This window comes from Osmerus eperlanus, chromosome 3 (genome assembly GCF_963692335.1).
Source record: "Osmerus eperlanus chromosome 3, fOsmEpe2.1, whole genome shotgun sequence".
Classification (NCBI taxonomy): domain Eukaryota; kingdom Metazoa; phylum Chordata; class Actinopteri; order Osmeriformes; family Osmeridae; genus Osmerus; species Osmerus eperlanus.
The window spans coordinates 2,254,933-2,267,980 of record NC_085020.1 but is presented as its reverse complement, the minus strand read 5'-3'; the positions used below and the strand labels follow the sequence as shown (position 1 = coordinate 2,267,980).

General features: G+C 43.7%; 1 protein-coding gene across 1 annotated transcript in view; it reads right to left on the bottom strand.

The window, feature by feature from the left end:
• col6a3 (collagen, type VI, alpha 3) overlaps positions 1-13,048 on the bottom strand; it is an 82,053-nt gene that overhangs the window by 13,030 nt on the left and 55,975 nt on the right. The window contains exons 8-24 of the mRNA XM_062456421.1: positions 6,807-7,418; positions 5,964-6,587; positions 5,182-5,781; positions 4,400-5,008; positions 3,918-4,252; positions 3,732-3,810; positions 3,390-3,535; positions 3,204-3,296; positions 3,018-3,071; positions 2,834-2,905; positions 2,685-2,711; positions 2,550-2,594; positions 834-887; positions 675-737; positions 424-489; positions 265-318; positions 43-78 (exon numbers count right to left, since the gene is read on the bottom strand). Of these exons, the coding sequence (XP_062312405.1) occupies positions 43-78; positions 265-318; positions 424-489; positions 675-737; positions 834-887; positions 2,550-2,594; positions 2,685-2,711; positions 2,834-2,905; positions 3,018-3,071; positions 3,204-3,296; positions 3,390-3,535; positions 3,732-3,810; positions 3,918-4,252; positions 4,400-5,008; positions 5,182-5,781; positions 5,964-6,587; positions 6,807-7,418 (3,569 nt within the window). The remainder of the gene's footprint in view (positions 1-42; positions 79-264; positions 319-423; positions 490-674; positions 738-833; positions 888-2,549; positions 2,595-2,684; positions 2,712-2,833; positions 2,906-3,017; positions 3,072-3,203; positions 3,297-3,389; positions 3,536-3,731; positions 3,811-3,917; positions 4,253-4,399; positions 5,009-5,181; positions 5,782-5,963; positions 6,588-6,806; positions 7,419-13,048) is intronic.

The following is a 13,048-nucleotide window of genomic DNA, read 5'->3' as shown; positions in this document are numbered from 1 at the left end:
ACTATGGAAACTACAGAGGGACACAAAGTACGGCCAACTTACGGCTGGTCCAGGAGCACCTCTCCTACCGTCAGCACCCTGAGAATGGGAGAGAGAGAGAAGGTACAGTTCCAGAACTATCGATCTAAGATCTTTACTACCTACATATTTCGTGATTACACAGTCATTTCTCACACTGGATAAGCCGAACGTATGAGGTAAATGGCAGTACGGCCATCAGATTATCGTAAAATAACAATATATTTAATAGGAGATGAGTCTCACCCTCCTTCCTGGTTCGCCTGCGCCTCCCCTGGTGCCATCCTGTCCTGCCTCTCCCTGTGATAATCACAGCTGTACGTCAGTGAGGGAATGGTACAGACTGTAACCCAGTGTAAGGTTGTTGTAAAGCTTAGCATGAGGAGGGGAGCAGCGAGACATTACCACTGGACCAGCATCGCCTAGGTCCCCTTTAGGTCCCGGCTCGTTGTTATCCAGCCCCGTTGCACCCTGGGAAATCAATGGACCCAATCGTTATTGTTTGTCTTATTAGGTTTAATTAGACAACCATTGAATAGTTTGAACAAACTGATTTAGGATCGGTTTATTTACCCCTATCCCTGTATGCTACTCCCACTGTAAAGACAACAAACACTGACCTCCTAACATATGTGGCTTTTCACATCAATACTTACGGGATCTCCCCTGATTCCAGTACCCCCTATATCTCCCGCCTTTCCTTTAAGGCCTTTGGGACCCTAGAACAAAAACAGTGGAAAGTCATTACATTACTGAATGTTCTTATTCAGGACCAGGATAGGTTTGTAGGGTTGTAAAAGGTTCCACGTTCTCACCCTTCTCCCTGGGTTCCCTCTATCTCCAGGGGGCCCAACAATTCCACTTGTACCCTGCAGGAGGCAAACAACATTATCCATACAATCACATTCAATAATCTTGCTGAGAGCAAATCTGCATTGCTACAACATTTGAAACATAAGGAAAATGACAAAGTCATTGGATATCAAGAAGGTTTTCCTGACAGAAGGCCAATCTTTAACCTTTTCATGTTCCTGTTAAATTTGCCTGAAAACGCCTAAACAGCATACCCAAAGTAAATTGGAAGCTGTTCTTGAACCATTTGGAGTACATGCATGTAAATGATCTCTTTTGAAAGCTGACACTCTGAAGTTATGTCCCCTGTTGTCAGGACCCCTGTCAGTCCTTCTAGTGTTGAGTAATAGAAGCTTGAACACAAGGAAAGTGAAAATTTCTATTTCCGCCTAGATTTTGTTTTGAAAACAGAGGCCTGAAGAGGCCTAGAGGTGGTAGGTATTATCTGGAAGACTAAATTGGACCACAGGTTGAAGCCTTACCCAATTCAAATCAAAAGTCAAACATAATACCACAATATATTCATATTTGACACATGTTTTTATAAGAGTACATCCAGGAATTTTCTAAAAGGGTCTTTTGGAGACTCCAAAATGACCCTTTGTAACCAAGGTCAAGGTCAAATAAAAAGGTATTATTTTTCATAATTGTTATCTCTGGCCCATCTCTGGTACTTAGAAATATCATATATAATAGCTAAATCCCTAATTAGTAATACTGAAACACAAAAACTGAAGCATGAACACATTGGAGTGCTTTATCTGATTCCAAGGATTGGCGCACAAAGAACACTGATTCTGTCAACCATATTGCGCAATCGACTGTTATTTTGAAGGCTCCACAGACGCATACAAATGAGGTATTGGCATTTTCAGCTAGCTGTCAGCTACAAGGCTAACGAGCTAATTTCAGAGCCAGTCGAAGCCAGTTCGAGAAATTTGTTTAGAACGAGTGTGGGGGGGGGGGGGCGGGGGGGGGCAGGACGCACAGACCTAGTTGGCTTTAGAGGGCTGTCAACGGGGCATGGAAGCTCCTATTGGGTCGAACAAGGTGTCAATCAAAAGGGGAGGGTTCAACGGACATTTTGAGACCTTCATTTTGTAAATACTCCGTTGATAAATCGGAGAAAATAACACTTTTATGTGAACAAGTTGTTTCTTCCTTCGGCTAACTTGCATAATGAAACAAAGGATAATGGCTATTCATGAACGTAAAACATTGTATTTGGACGAATTACTTTACATGGTTAGATACTTTGAACCCTTGGGACTTACGCAGATCAAGTTTTGATGGCATGATTTGCACACCTGGACCTATTTGAACAACTTAGGGTGAGTACAACTTTTTTCTTTGGCATTGTTGAAGGAATGTTCACCGGAAAAAGACGTTGACTTTGCTTGCTATTGCGACTTGATCTTGAATTGGTTTATTTCAATGGAAGCACAAGAATCGTAGCTTTCCAACGATGTATAACATGTGTAGCGTCTAAAAAATATATTTTTTAGAATTTAGTGCGTCGTAACTGAGGAAGGGGGAGGCAGCATTTTTGTCTCGCGGGCGAAACAGGAGCGTAAACAGGTTAACTTCTCCATATTAAGCTTTGTACATTTAGTCTTTGGACATCCTCTTAAAATATATTTTTGTGAGGAAAATTCGGTAATGTATTAAAAAACACTTACCTCTTCTCCATTAATACCATCCAGGCCAATCTCTCCAAAATCTCCCTGTTAAAATGCATAAAATATTTTGGGTTCAAATAAAATAAATCTGAAGATTTTGATAAAGTAGTGTCTATGTAATCCACATAAAGTCACCTTTTCACCGGAGTATCCACGAGAACCCTAAAAAACACAAGAAAAAAAATCCTTTAGTCCATGCACTGATTTCATTCTGAACAAGATGACATGAATCGCTAAATATTGATTAAAATGACCAGAATTCTTCATAGTTTGCGGCAGCTTACCTTGACGCCTCTCTGACCTGGACAGCCCTGGAAACCCTGAGTTCCATTCACACCAGGAGGACCTCTGTCTCCCTGGCAGGAAAAACAACATGATGTTGAACTTTCATATAAAAAGCAGAAATGCTAAATCACACAGCTATAGAAGTCAGAGTCTGAAGAGGGAACAAGAAGATATGAGACTCACAGGTCCACCCTCATCTCCAGGATGCCCTGGGTATCCCACTGCACCTGGACCGCCCTGTAATACAAGACAAACATTTCAGTTTTTGGGAGGGTTTATAGCATATTAAGATATCTACATCTATAGTCAGTAGACAGTGTGTTATATTCCTATTTATAGAACTGGCACAGAACTAAATAAATGAATTACCTTAGGTCCTGGTAAGCCAACTCCACCTCGATCTCCTCTGGTGCCTGTGCACTTGCATGGCACTGCGCAGCACTCCCTCTCAGCAATATTGTCCTAAATGGGACAAGATATTACTGTCCGAGATAAGAAAAGACACAGATGATCTTCATGTGGTGGTGTATTTACTGGGTATTGGTAAAAACCTACCAGTTCCTCCATCAGCTCATAGTCCAGATCCATGATGTTGACACGCAGGGGGCGAGTGTACCGGAAACCACGGCCGAACTCCAGCAGCACTGCCTCTTCAAACCTGGGCACGCGCTCAAGACCCACCAGGATGAAGCTGCTCACACCTAGCATGACATGAACATGACTCCAGTCATATTGTACATGCAGGTTTATAAATTAAAGTTCTTGTGTTCTTCAAGCTAGAACAGACAAACTACAACGGGCAAATGAAAGATGAACTGAATTTGTTCCTCATTTGGACAGATTGCTAATCTTTTCACAGATTTTGGAAAGCAGTTGAAATCAGTTTGTTCTTCTCACCAGAAAGCCGAAGTTCCTCAACTCGTCTCTTCATCTCAGAGTATTGGCCATCCAATCCATCAGTCAGATGAATCACAACCTTCACCATTCAGAGGGGAAAATGTACACAACATGTACGTTTCACATGTCCATATGATTACAGATAGTCTAAACATAACAATACTGTACATTAAAAGGTATACCCACCTTAGTGGTGTCAGCCGGTCTGCTTTTGAACCTTGTGTTGTAAGCAGTGATAGTCTTGCCATTGAGAAGGTAAGGGCCGGAGTTTCTCAAGGCCTTGAACGCTTCGAACAGCTCATCTGCGTTATCGGTGAATTCCAGCATGACTGGCTCGGAGGCAGAGTCCATGGCCAGCATCCCCACATGGACAGAGGGGATCTGGCCCGAGGAGCAGCTGATAGACGCCATCTTGGAGATTCTCTGGAGGATGGCTCCCATCTTGGTCTGGAGGTTGGTCTGGGCGGCAAAAATGTTCTGGGCAGACACGTCAAAGCCCACCAACACCTCCACATTGCAGCCTTTGAGAGAGACAGACATACAGTGTAATTGAAGTAATGCTACAATGGCTGGTTTCAGAAATTTGGCATTCTATTTAGTGTACATACTCTATTTGACATTTTGAAATGAAATAGAGACAAAACCGCATTAATCTCTATGATACTCACTTTTGACTGAGTCCGGCACACCCGTGCAGAGTTTCACACCTTTCACCTCATCATCCAGCGTTTCCAAGATCTGCTCGTTGAGCTCCGATAGTTCCAGGAAGGTGCTTGCCCTCGCCACCGTGGTGGCCTCGCTGCCCAGGTCGATCAGCTCATCCTCGATGTTCCCCACTCCAACTGCGTAGATTCGCACGCCGGTAGCTTTCAGAGCGAGAGCTGCCGACTTGCCGTCGTCAGACGAACGTCCTCCAGTGACGATCATCAGGATCTGAGGGATGCCTTCGTCCTTCCTGCTTCCTTTCTCCTTGATGAAGTGGTTCTGCTGCACGTGGCGAATGGCTGCACCTGTGTTGATCTTCCGCCCACCCTTGTACTCGGTCCGGGAGATGGCACTGATGATGTCATCCTTGTCCTTGTAAGTGTTGAGGAAGAAGACGTCGGTCATGTCCGTGGAGTAGTGCGCCAGGCCAATCTGAAGCTTGTCCCTCTCGGTGAAGAAGAGGTCGATGAGATTCAGGATGAAATCCATAACCTCCTTGAAGTTATCCTTGCCCAGATTGATGGAGCCATCGACCAAAAACACAATATCAGCCGCCTTGGCTTTGGGGAGATCTGAAGTCAAGAGGAAGCAGGGTAGGGTTGGATTACAAAAAAGAGTAGAAAAGAACAAGAAGCAAGAAAGGGATATTTATCAAAATGTTCATGCTTTTAGGTGAATTTCCTCCGACACTTCTACGTGAATTAACTGTTACAATCCATTTAGGATAATCTCTAAACATACTTACTGGGGTCCTCATAATCTGTGGGGGGCTCCTCTGGGATAGTCCCATTAAGACGGGCGATGAACTTCTCTCTGATGACAGGCAAGCCCGGGAACGTTGGCACCTGGAGAACATCTTCTGAGCTGGTGGCGATTTGTTTCAGCTGCCTGGCGTCAGCGGCCCCAGCGCCGATACCAATGCAGTTGACTCGAGACCCCTTCAGCAGAGGCCCATAAACTGACAGGTCGGACGTGGAGCGTCCGCCAGTGAGAACCACGAGATGCTGGGAGGCGTCGGCCAGACGGACACCTGCTGAGGCTTTCAGCTCATTCCGGATCACATGCTCGATGGCTTCTGCCAAGTTTGAGGACCGGCCGCCCATCTGACGAAGTCTCTTGATAGCTGACAGTACATCTGGCTTGTTGTTGTGGGAGTTGAGGGAAAACTCAGTCTTGACCTTGTCTGAGTATTGGACAACAGATACTCGCACGTGGTCTGGCTGAACATTGAGCTGCTGAACTATGTTCAGGATGAAGTCACGGATGTGGGCGATGCCGGAAGAGCCTGTGGTGTCTGATCCATCAACGAGGAAAATGATGTCCTTTCTCCCCATGTTTAGGTTTCCTGTTAAGAAGTAAATAAGGCCTTTCTTAAAATTGTACACAACTTTAAGAAAACAAGTACCATAAAATATGTTTTAGAAATATTGTTAAAATAGAAAGTTGACCAGAATGGAGATGACTTTAATAATAAACATGTGACCACTTAATTGAAAGTACAGTATGCATATATTTTTTATTACTTACGGACACCCTTTGAGGGATCAAAACTAGTAGAGATGTCAGCGGTGGTCATGGTGTTGACTGAAGTAATGAGTTGCTGCTCAACACTTGGAAGTTGCCCGAAGTTGCTGATAGTGTAGGTAAGCTCTGGCTTCAGTGCGATCTGCCTCAGTTCGTTGGGATCGGCATTCCTTGCCCCAATGGCAAGAGGAGCAACAAGGTTGGTCTTCAGCTGATTAGCCGGACCAGAAACATCATCTGAAGACTTGCCTCCAGTGACTAGGATCAGGAACTGTGGCACAGCATCCTCAATCCGACTACCTGCTGATCTCTGGTATATGTTCTTGGAGACCCAGTCAAGAGCACGCCCCGTGTTGAGCTGGTTCCCACCTCTGCTCCGCAGCCTGCTCACAGCCTGGCGGACTTCTTCTTTTGTTGAGAATTCATTCAAAAGGAACTCCACTTTGGCGTCATCACTGTACTGCACCACCGACACCCTGACGCGATCCAGACCCACATCCAGCTTTCCCACTACCCTGTTGATCATATCCCTGATAGCAGGGAACTCGTTGCGTACTGCTGTTGTTCCGTCAATGAGGAATACCACATCCCTCTTGTCTCCGCCAGTGGTTACTACTGTGGTTGTCACTGTTAAAGAAGGTAAACAAATGTTTTTTTTGTGGTTAGGAACAACTTTCAAAGTAAACATGTTTAGATAGCAAATATTCTGGAAAACAAACACTACTGTCATTCAGAAAAACAAAGTAAACGATCCTTTGGGGGGGAAAACATTTCTAACACCTCAAAAGTGGTTAGAATGATAAACATTTACGTTTCAACCTTAAAAGTACTTTAAAGAAACCTTACCATCAAAACTTGGGAATACCGGATGGAGCCTGGCAATTTCTTCATCTGACAACTCTGTCAGCGTGGAGATCAAGTTTTCCTGGACAGTGTATAGACCAGGGAAGTCATCCACGGTGTAAGCAAATTTAGGAACGTAGGAGATCATCTGGAGCTCCTGTTGGCTAGCATCTCTGGTCCCAATGCTGAAGGGCAGAACCCCGGACTGCTTAAGCAAGGTTGCTGCCTGTCTGACATCATCAGTGGAACTTCCTCCAGAAACGACAATCACAAACTGATGGACACCCTCCTGCTTTCTGCCTCCACGTGGAGCTGTGAGCACGTCCCGACTGACAAACTCCACAGCCTGGCCCAAGTTACGCTGCCTCCCACCGTGCTGTCTCAGCGACCTCACAGCATTCATGACGCCCTCTTTGGTCGTATGGGAGTTCAGGTAGATATCTGCTGAAGGGGAGTCACCATACTGCACCACACCAATTCTAATCTTGTTCTCACCCACATTAAGGTTTTCAACAACTCTGCGGATGAACTCCTGGATGATGGGGAACTCTCTTCCTACGTTGTCTGAGCCATCAATGAGGAAGACCACATCCTTCTTGGGACCCTGAGACTCGGCTGAAAGGATAGGTAGAGGAAAAACAATCAATCACTGCTATGTATCAAAAAAAATTCTTAATCAACAAATCACTTAAAATGCATGTTTTCCAAGTGGTCTTCCACATCTTTTTAAAAGTCATTAAGTGGCTTACCTCCTGGAAGAATTAACATGGTTGCTTATAAAATCTTGACATGGCATTATGGGAATCTGAGGTGGCCTGAATATTCATATAGTTGGCATTTTATGTTGATGGTTTTTGGAACTAAACCCAGACACATGACAGTCATTGCCCAGGGCCCACACTAGCACTAGACCTTCAACCAGTAAGCAAAATCTGCATCTACTCTCCTGCGAGAGTCATTGTACTGGAGGGGAGATACCGTGTTGAGGGTCTGACTCCTTTTTATTAAATGCCTATAATTGCATTAAAAACTGTCTTATTATGAGCAAGTGTTGGTAATTGCAACCCTGCTGTTGTGTAGAGAACAAAAACTCGATGTAGCTTTCTAGCTACTTTATGTGGGAAGTCTCTCATTGCTGGTTTAAATTGATAAAGGCACAGATACATGTTTGCATGTATTAAGGCTGTATTGCTTACATGTATAGTATTACTGTGTATATTCTTTGCCGTTTAAAGTAAAACAGTATGTTAACTCACCTACAAAAGTAACATGTTTTAACTTAGACAGTACATCCACTAAAGTGTCTGGGAGCTCTCCAAAGTCAGTGATAGGAAAAACAAAGCTGGTATGTGTAGCAGTGGAAGGAAGATCAGAAGAATCTGTGCCAATACTGAAGCTCCAGATATGCAGATCTTTCAGAGCTGCTGATGGTTTCTGATGGTCATCGCTGGAAGGCCCTCCTGAGAGCAGGATCAGTACTTGGGGGACTCCTTCGAGATGACGACTGCCGGACAGTGTTGAAAAGACACTGTCCCGAACATAACGTAAAGCTGTTCCAGTGTTTCGAGGCCTTCCTCCTTTGTGCCTCAAAGTGCGAATCTTGCTGATGAGATTGTCCTTTGTTGAATAGGAACTCAAGTAGAAGTGTACTAGAGTGTCTTTGCTGAACTGGACGACAGCAACTCTATCCTTATTTTGGGCCACATCAAGATTTTCAACGACTCTTCGCACAAAGTCACGCATGGCTGGAAACCCACTGCGGCTGTCATCGGAGCCATCAATGAGGAAAACTACATCTCGTCTTCTTGTGTGGGATTCTGTAGGAGGGAATATGTCATGCAGACTTAACAGGATGCATTTTCTCCCAGACCAAGTTTAACGTGCTATAGCGGTCCAGCAAAGCACAAGTAAATCAAACGAATGTGTAACGAATTATGCAAACAAATCCAGCAAAGTCAATGCAGGATGTGTGTAAATTCATTCAGAATTTACTTTATAATGTGGCATAAGAATGCAAATATTGAGCTGGATAAGGCATCACCTTATACCACAAAGGGCTGTAGTGCTTAGCTCACTGTCATTTGAAGACAATGGCAAATAGAAATAATGTACAACAAGCAAGATTTTAACCAAAGAACCTTGATCAAGAGAAAGCATCCAAAGGAGAGGATAATCAAGGCACCAAGCTTGGCTTGCAGTAGGGGAAACTTCCCGTAAGAGAAAATTCATTGTTCTTAAATTCAAGAACAATGCCAATCAAAAGTTTCAGAAGTATCATTCAGGTACAACAGAAAATTGTATTTTTGATAGTTGATCAAAAAAACATAATTTTCCTCAGCAGTTAGTGTATTTGTATTGATTGTTTCTCTAATAACCTATCAAGATCAAGGTATTCTGAGAACGTAGGTGCCAAAGACGGTTTGAAAGAAAGGAGAAAGGTTTTGGAGCTCCACATTGTCAGCATCTTTTGATCCAATGGTAATGACCATGAAATTACCATGAAACCCTGTTGAAAAACTGCAATATTCTGAACAGGTGTCAGAACTGATGAAAAGCTTGTTCCTAATACATCTGAGAGTTGTACTGGTGTTGATGAGTGTGGCCTCATGGTGTTCACTATTTCTAATAGAGGTAACATGTCCTCCTATTGGAAACTGCAATAGGACCGAGAAGGTAATCGATATAGAAACAGTGATTTGAAATACAAAAAATATAATGATAATTAGACTAAAATAGGTATATGTATATGTCGGCCATGGTAATAGGAACATGATAGGAAGAAAATGTGAGACTAAAAGAAATAAACATGAACCAAAGGTGCATCACCAGGAAATACCTAGTTTTTCACAGTAAATATATCCTCAATACTAACAAAGCTTTATTATTACACCAAAAAGTGAGTGGAGGACCCTAGCTTGCTCATGAAGAGCAAGGGCCCAGAGTATTTAAGGAAAAAACAAAATGATATATTTTACCTATTAAACTGGGACTGGAGACTTGAGTAATGGCAGATAAAAGATCCAACTGCAGGCCTGGCAAATCTGAAAAGTCTTTCGCCTGAAGGATGAGCCGTGGATCAGATGTGATTGATTGCATTTCTCTGGTATCAGTCTGTCTCATGGCAATGCCTATGCTCTTCACTTCCATATCTTTCAAATTAAAGGCTGCCTGGCTAACAGCATCGTTGGACTGGCCCCCACTCAACAGAATCAATATCTGGGGAACACCTTCCAGACGCCTGCTTCCAGACGGGGCAGTAAAGACGTTGTCCCTGACGTACTGGAGAGCTGCCCCGCTGTTGAGGGGTCTGCCTCCTCTGTGCCTCAGCCCTCTAACAGTATCAAGAACATCTTTTCTTTTGGAGTATGTGTTTAGATAGAAATTGACGTCTTGGTCTCTGCTGTACTGTACAACAGCTATCCTGTCTTTGTTCACTCCCACGTTGAGCTTCTCCACCACTCTCTGTACAAGTTGACGCATTGCAAGGAATCCATTCCTTGTGCCATCAGAACTATCCATGAGAAAAACTATGTCTTTAGGTTTTAACAAAGTTTCCCCTAGTAAAAAAAGAAAAGCAATAATATAGCAAAATGCCATTGAAGTCATGAAAAGCATGTATACTAGCTTTAACTTATATAAATGGAAAGAAACCATTTGAAATTAGGCCTAAACATTCAAAGGTTTTATAAATTGATTAGAAGGACGTAGGAAAGATTCTTTGAACTGGACATACTAAAGATAACAAAAGTATGTTGTTTAAATTATTGATGTTATTTGATTTAAGGAGATTTACTAAGAAAATGTACATATATATCTATATCATATCTTCCTTTGAAAATATCTTACCCATTGAGCTTAAATTAAAAGTATCAACTCTGGAAAGAAGCTGCTCCTGAATATTTGTAAGATCGCTGAACTCAGATACAGAAAGAGCATAACTTGGGTCATAAGATATCCGCTGTAGCTCTGTTTTATCAGACCCTTGTGATCCAAGACCAAAGATCTTAACTCCAAATTCCTTCAGCAAAGAGGCTGGGGTATCAACATTATCACTGGACCGGCCCCCGCTCAACAGAATCAATATCTGCGGAACACCTTCCAGACGCCTGCTTCCAGACGAGGCAGTAAAGACGTTGTCCCTGACGTACTGGAGAGCTGCCCCGGTGTTGAGGGGTCTGCCTCCTCTGTGCCTCAGCCCTCTAACAGTATCAAGAACATCATCTTTGGTGGTGTATGTGTTCAGATAGAAATGGACCTCTTGGTCTCTGCCATACTGGACCACAGAAACACGGTCTTTGTTCACTCCCACATTGAGCTTCTCCACCATTCTCTGAACAAAGTCACGCATGGCTGGGAATCCATTCCTAGTGCCATCAGAACCATCCAGAAGGAATACTACATCCTTTCTGGGGGTGTCATGATCAACTGAGAAAACAGAAAAAGATCACATAACAAGACCATCAGTTTTAGTAGTAGCTAAACATAAACCTTTCCATTTTGACCAGGAAAAAATTCAACTTAATCTATCACCGTTTCAGAAGATATCATGGAGTAGATCTGTGGAAAATTAACAAAGCATACCTAAGACCGTTGGTGTTTCTGCAGTTACTTCTATAACCACCGTCTCCACCGAGGACAAAAGCTGCTGTTGGACGCTTGGAAGGTCACTGAAGTCGGACACAGAGAGGGCATAACTTGGCTCTGAGGATATCTTTTGCAATTCTCGGCCATCAGAGGTCCTGGTTCCTATGCCAAACACCGAGACCCCAAGCTCTTTGAGAGCAGAGGCTGGGGCATCGACACTGTCAAATGACCGCCCACCATTCAGCAGTATCAGAATCTGGGGAACGCCTTCCAGACGCCTGCTTCCAGACGGGGCAGTAAAGACGTTGTCCCTGACGTACTGGAGAGCTGCCCCGGTGTTGAGGGGTCTGCCTCCTCTGTGCCTCAGCCCTCTAACAGTATCAAGAACATCATCTTTGGTGGTGTATGTGTTCAGATAGAAATGGACCTCTTGGTCTCTGCCATACTGGACCACTGAAACACGGTCTTTGTTCACTCCCACATTGAGCTTCTCCACCATTCTCTGAACAAAGTCACGCATGGCTGGGAATCCATTCCTAGTGCCATCAGAACCATCCAGAAGGAATACTACATCCTTTCTGGGGGTGTCATGATCAACTGAGAAAACAGAAAAAGATCACATAGCAAGACCATCAGTTTTAGGCGGAGCTAAACATAAACCTTTCCATTTTGACCAGGAACAAGTTCAACTTAATCTGTCACCGTTTCAGAAGATATAATGGAGTAGATCTGTGGAAAATTAACAAAGCATACCTAAGACCGTTGGTGTTTCTGCAGTTACTTCTATAACCACCGTCTCCACCGAGGACAAAAGCTGCTGTTGGACGCTTGGAAGGTCACTGAAGTCAGACACAGAGAGGGCATAACTTGGCTCTGAGGATATCTTTTGCAATTCTCTGCTGTCAGAACTCCTGGTTCCAATTCCAAAGATCAAGACCCCGAGCTCTTTGAGAGCAGAGGCTGGTGTATCGACATTATCAAAGGACCGCCCGCCATTTAGCAGTATCAGAATCTGCGGAACACCTTCCAGACGCCTGCTTCCTGCGGAAGCCGTGAACACATTGTCCCTCACATGCTGGAGAGCTGCTCCAGTGTTTAGGGGTCTTCCTCCTTTGTGTTTTAGACCTCTGACAGCGTCAACAATATCTCCCTTTGCTGTATATGTGTTTAGATAGAATTGGACAGCTGCATCTCTGCTGTACTGAACCACTGAAATGCGGTCTTTGCTCTCATCCACATTCATTGTCTCCACCAATCTCTGGACAAAGTCACGCATTGCTGGGAATCCATTCCTAGTGCTATCAGATCCATCCAGCAAGAACACCACATCCCTTCTTGGAACCTGGGGCTCAACTAAAGGAACATGAAAATCATGAAAAGATTACATGACATGTGTAGTGGCTGAGACATAGACCCATATGCAATGTTTTTAACACACTGACCCACTTAGTAATGAGCTGAGATAGGAGCTATGGTAGTAAGAATTTCCTAGAGAGGCAAATGCTTGAATTTGAAGAAGCTCGTTGGAAATCTAATGAGCCATTGCAAAAAGATGTCCACTACACCAACCAGGGGAACTGTTGAACATGAACTTTGTGTGTAAAACATCACATTCTTACCTATCACTGTTGGTGTCATGGTTGTTACTTGTACTAGGACTC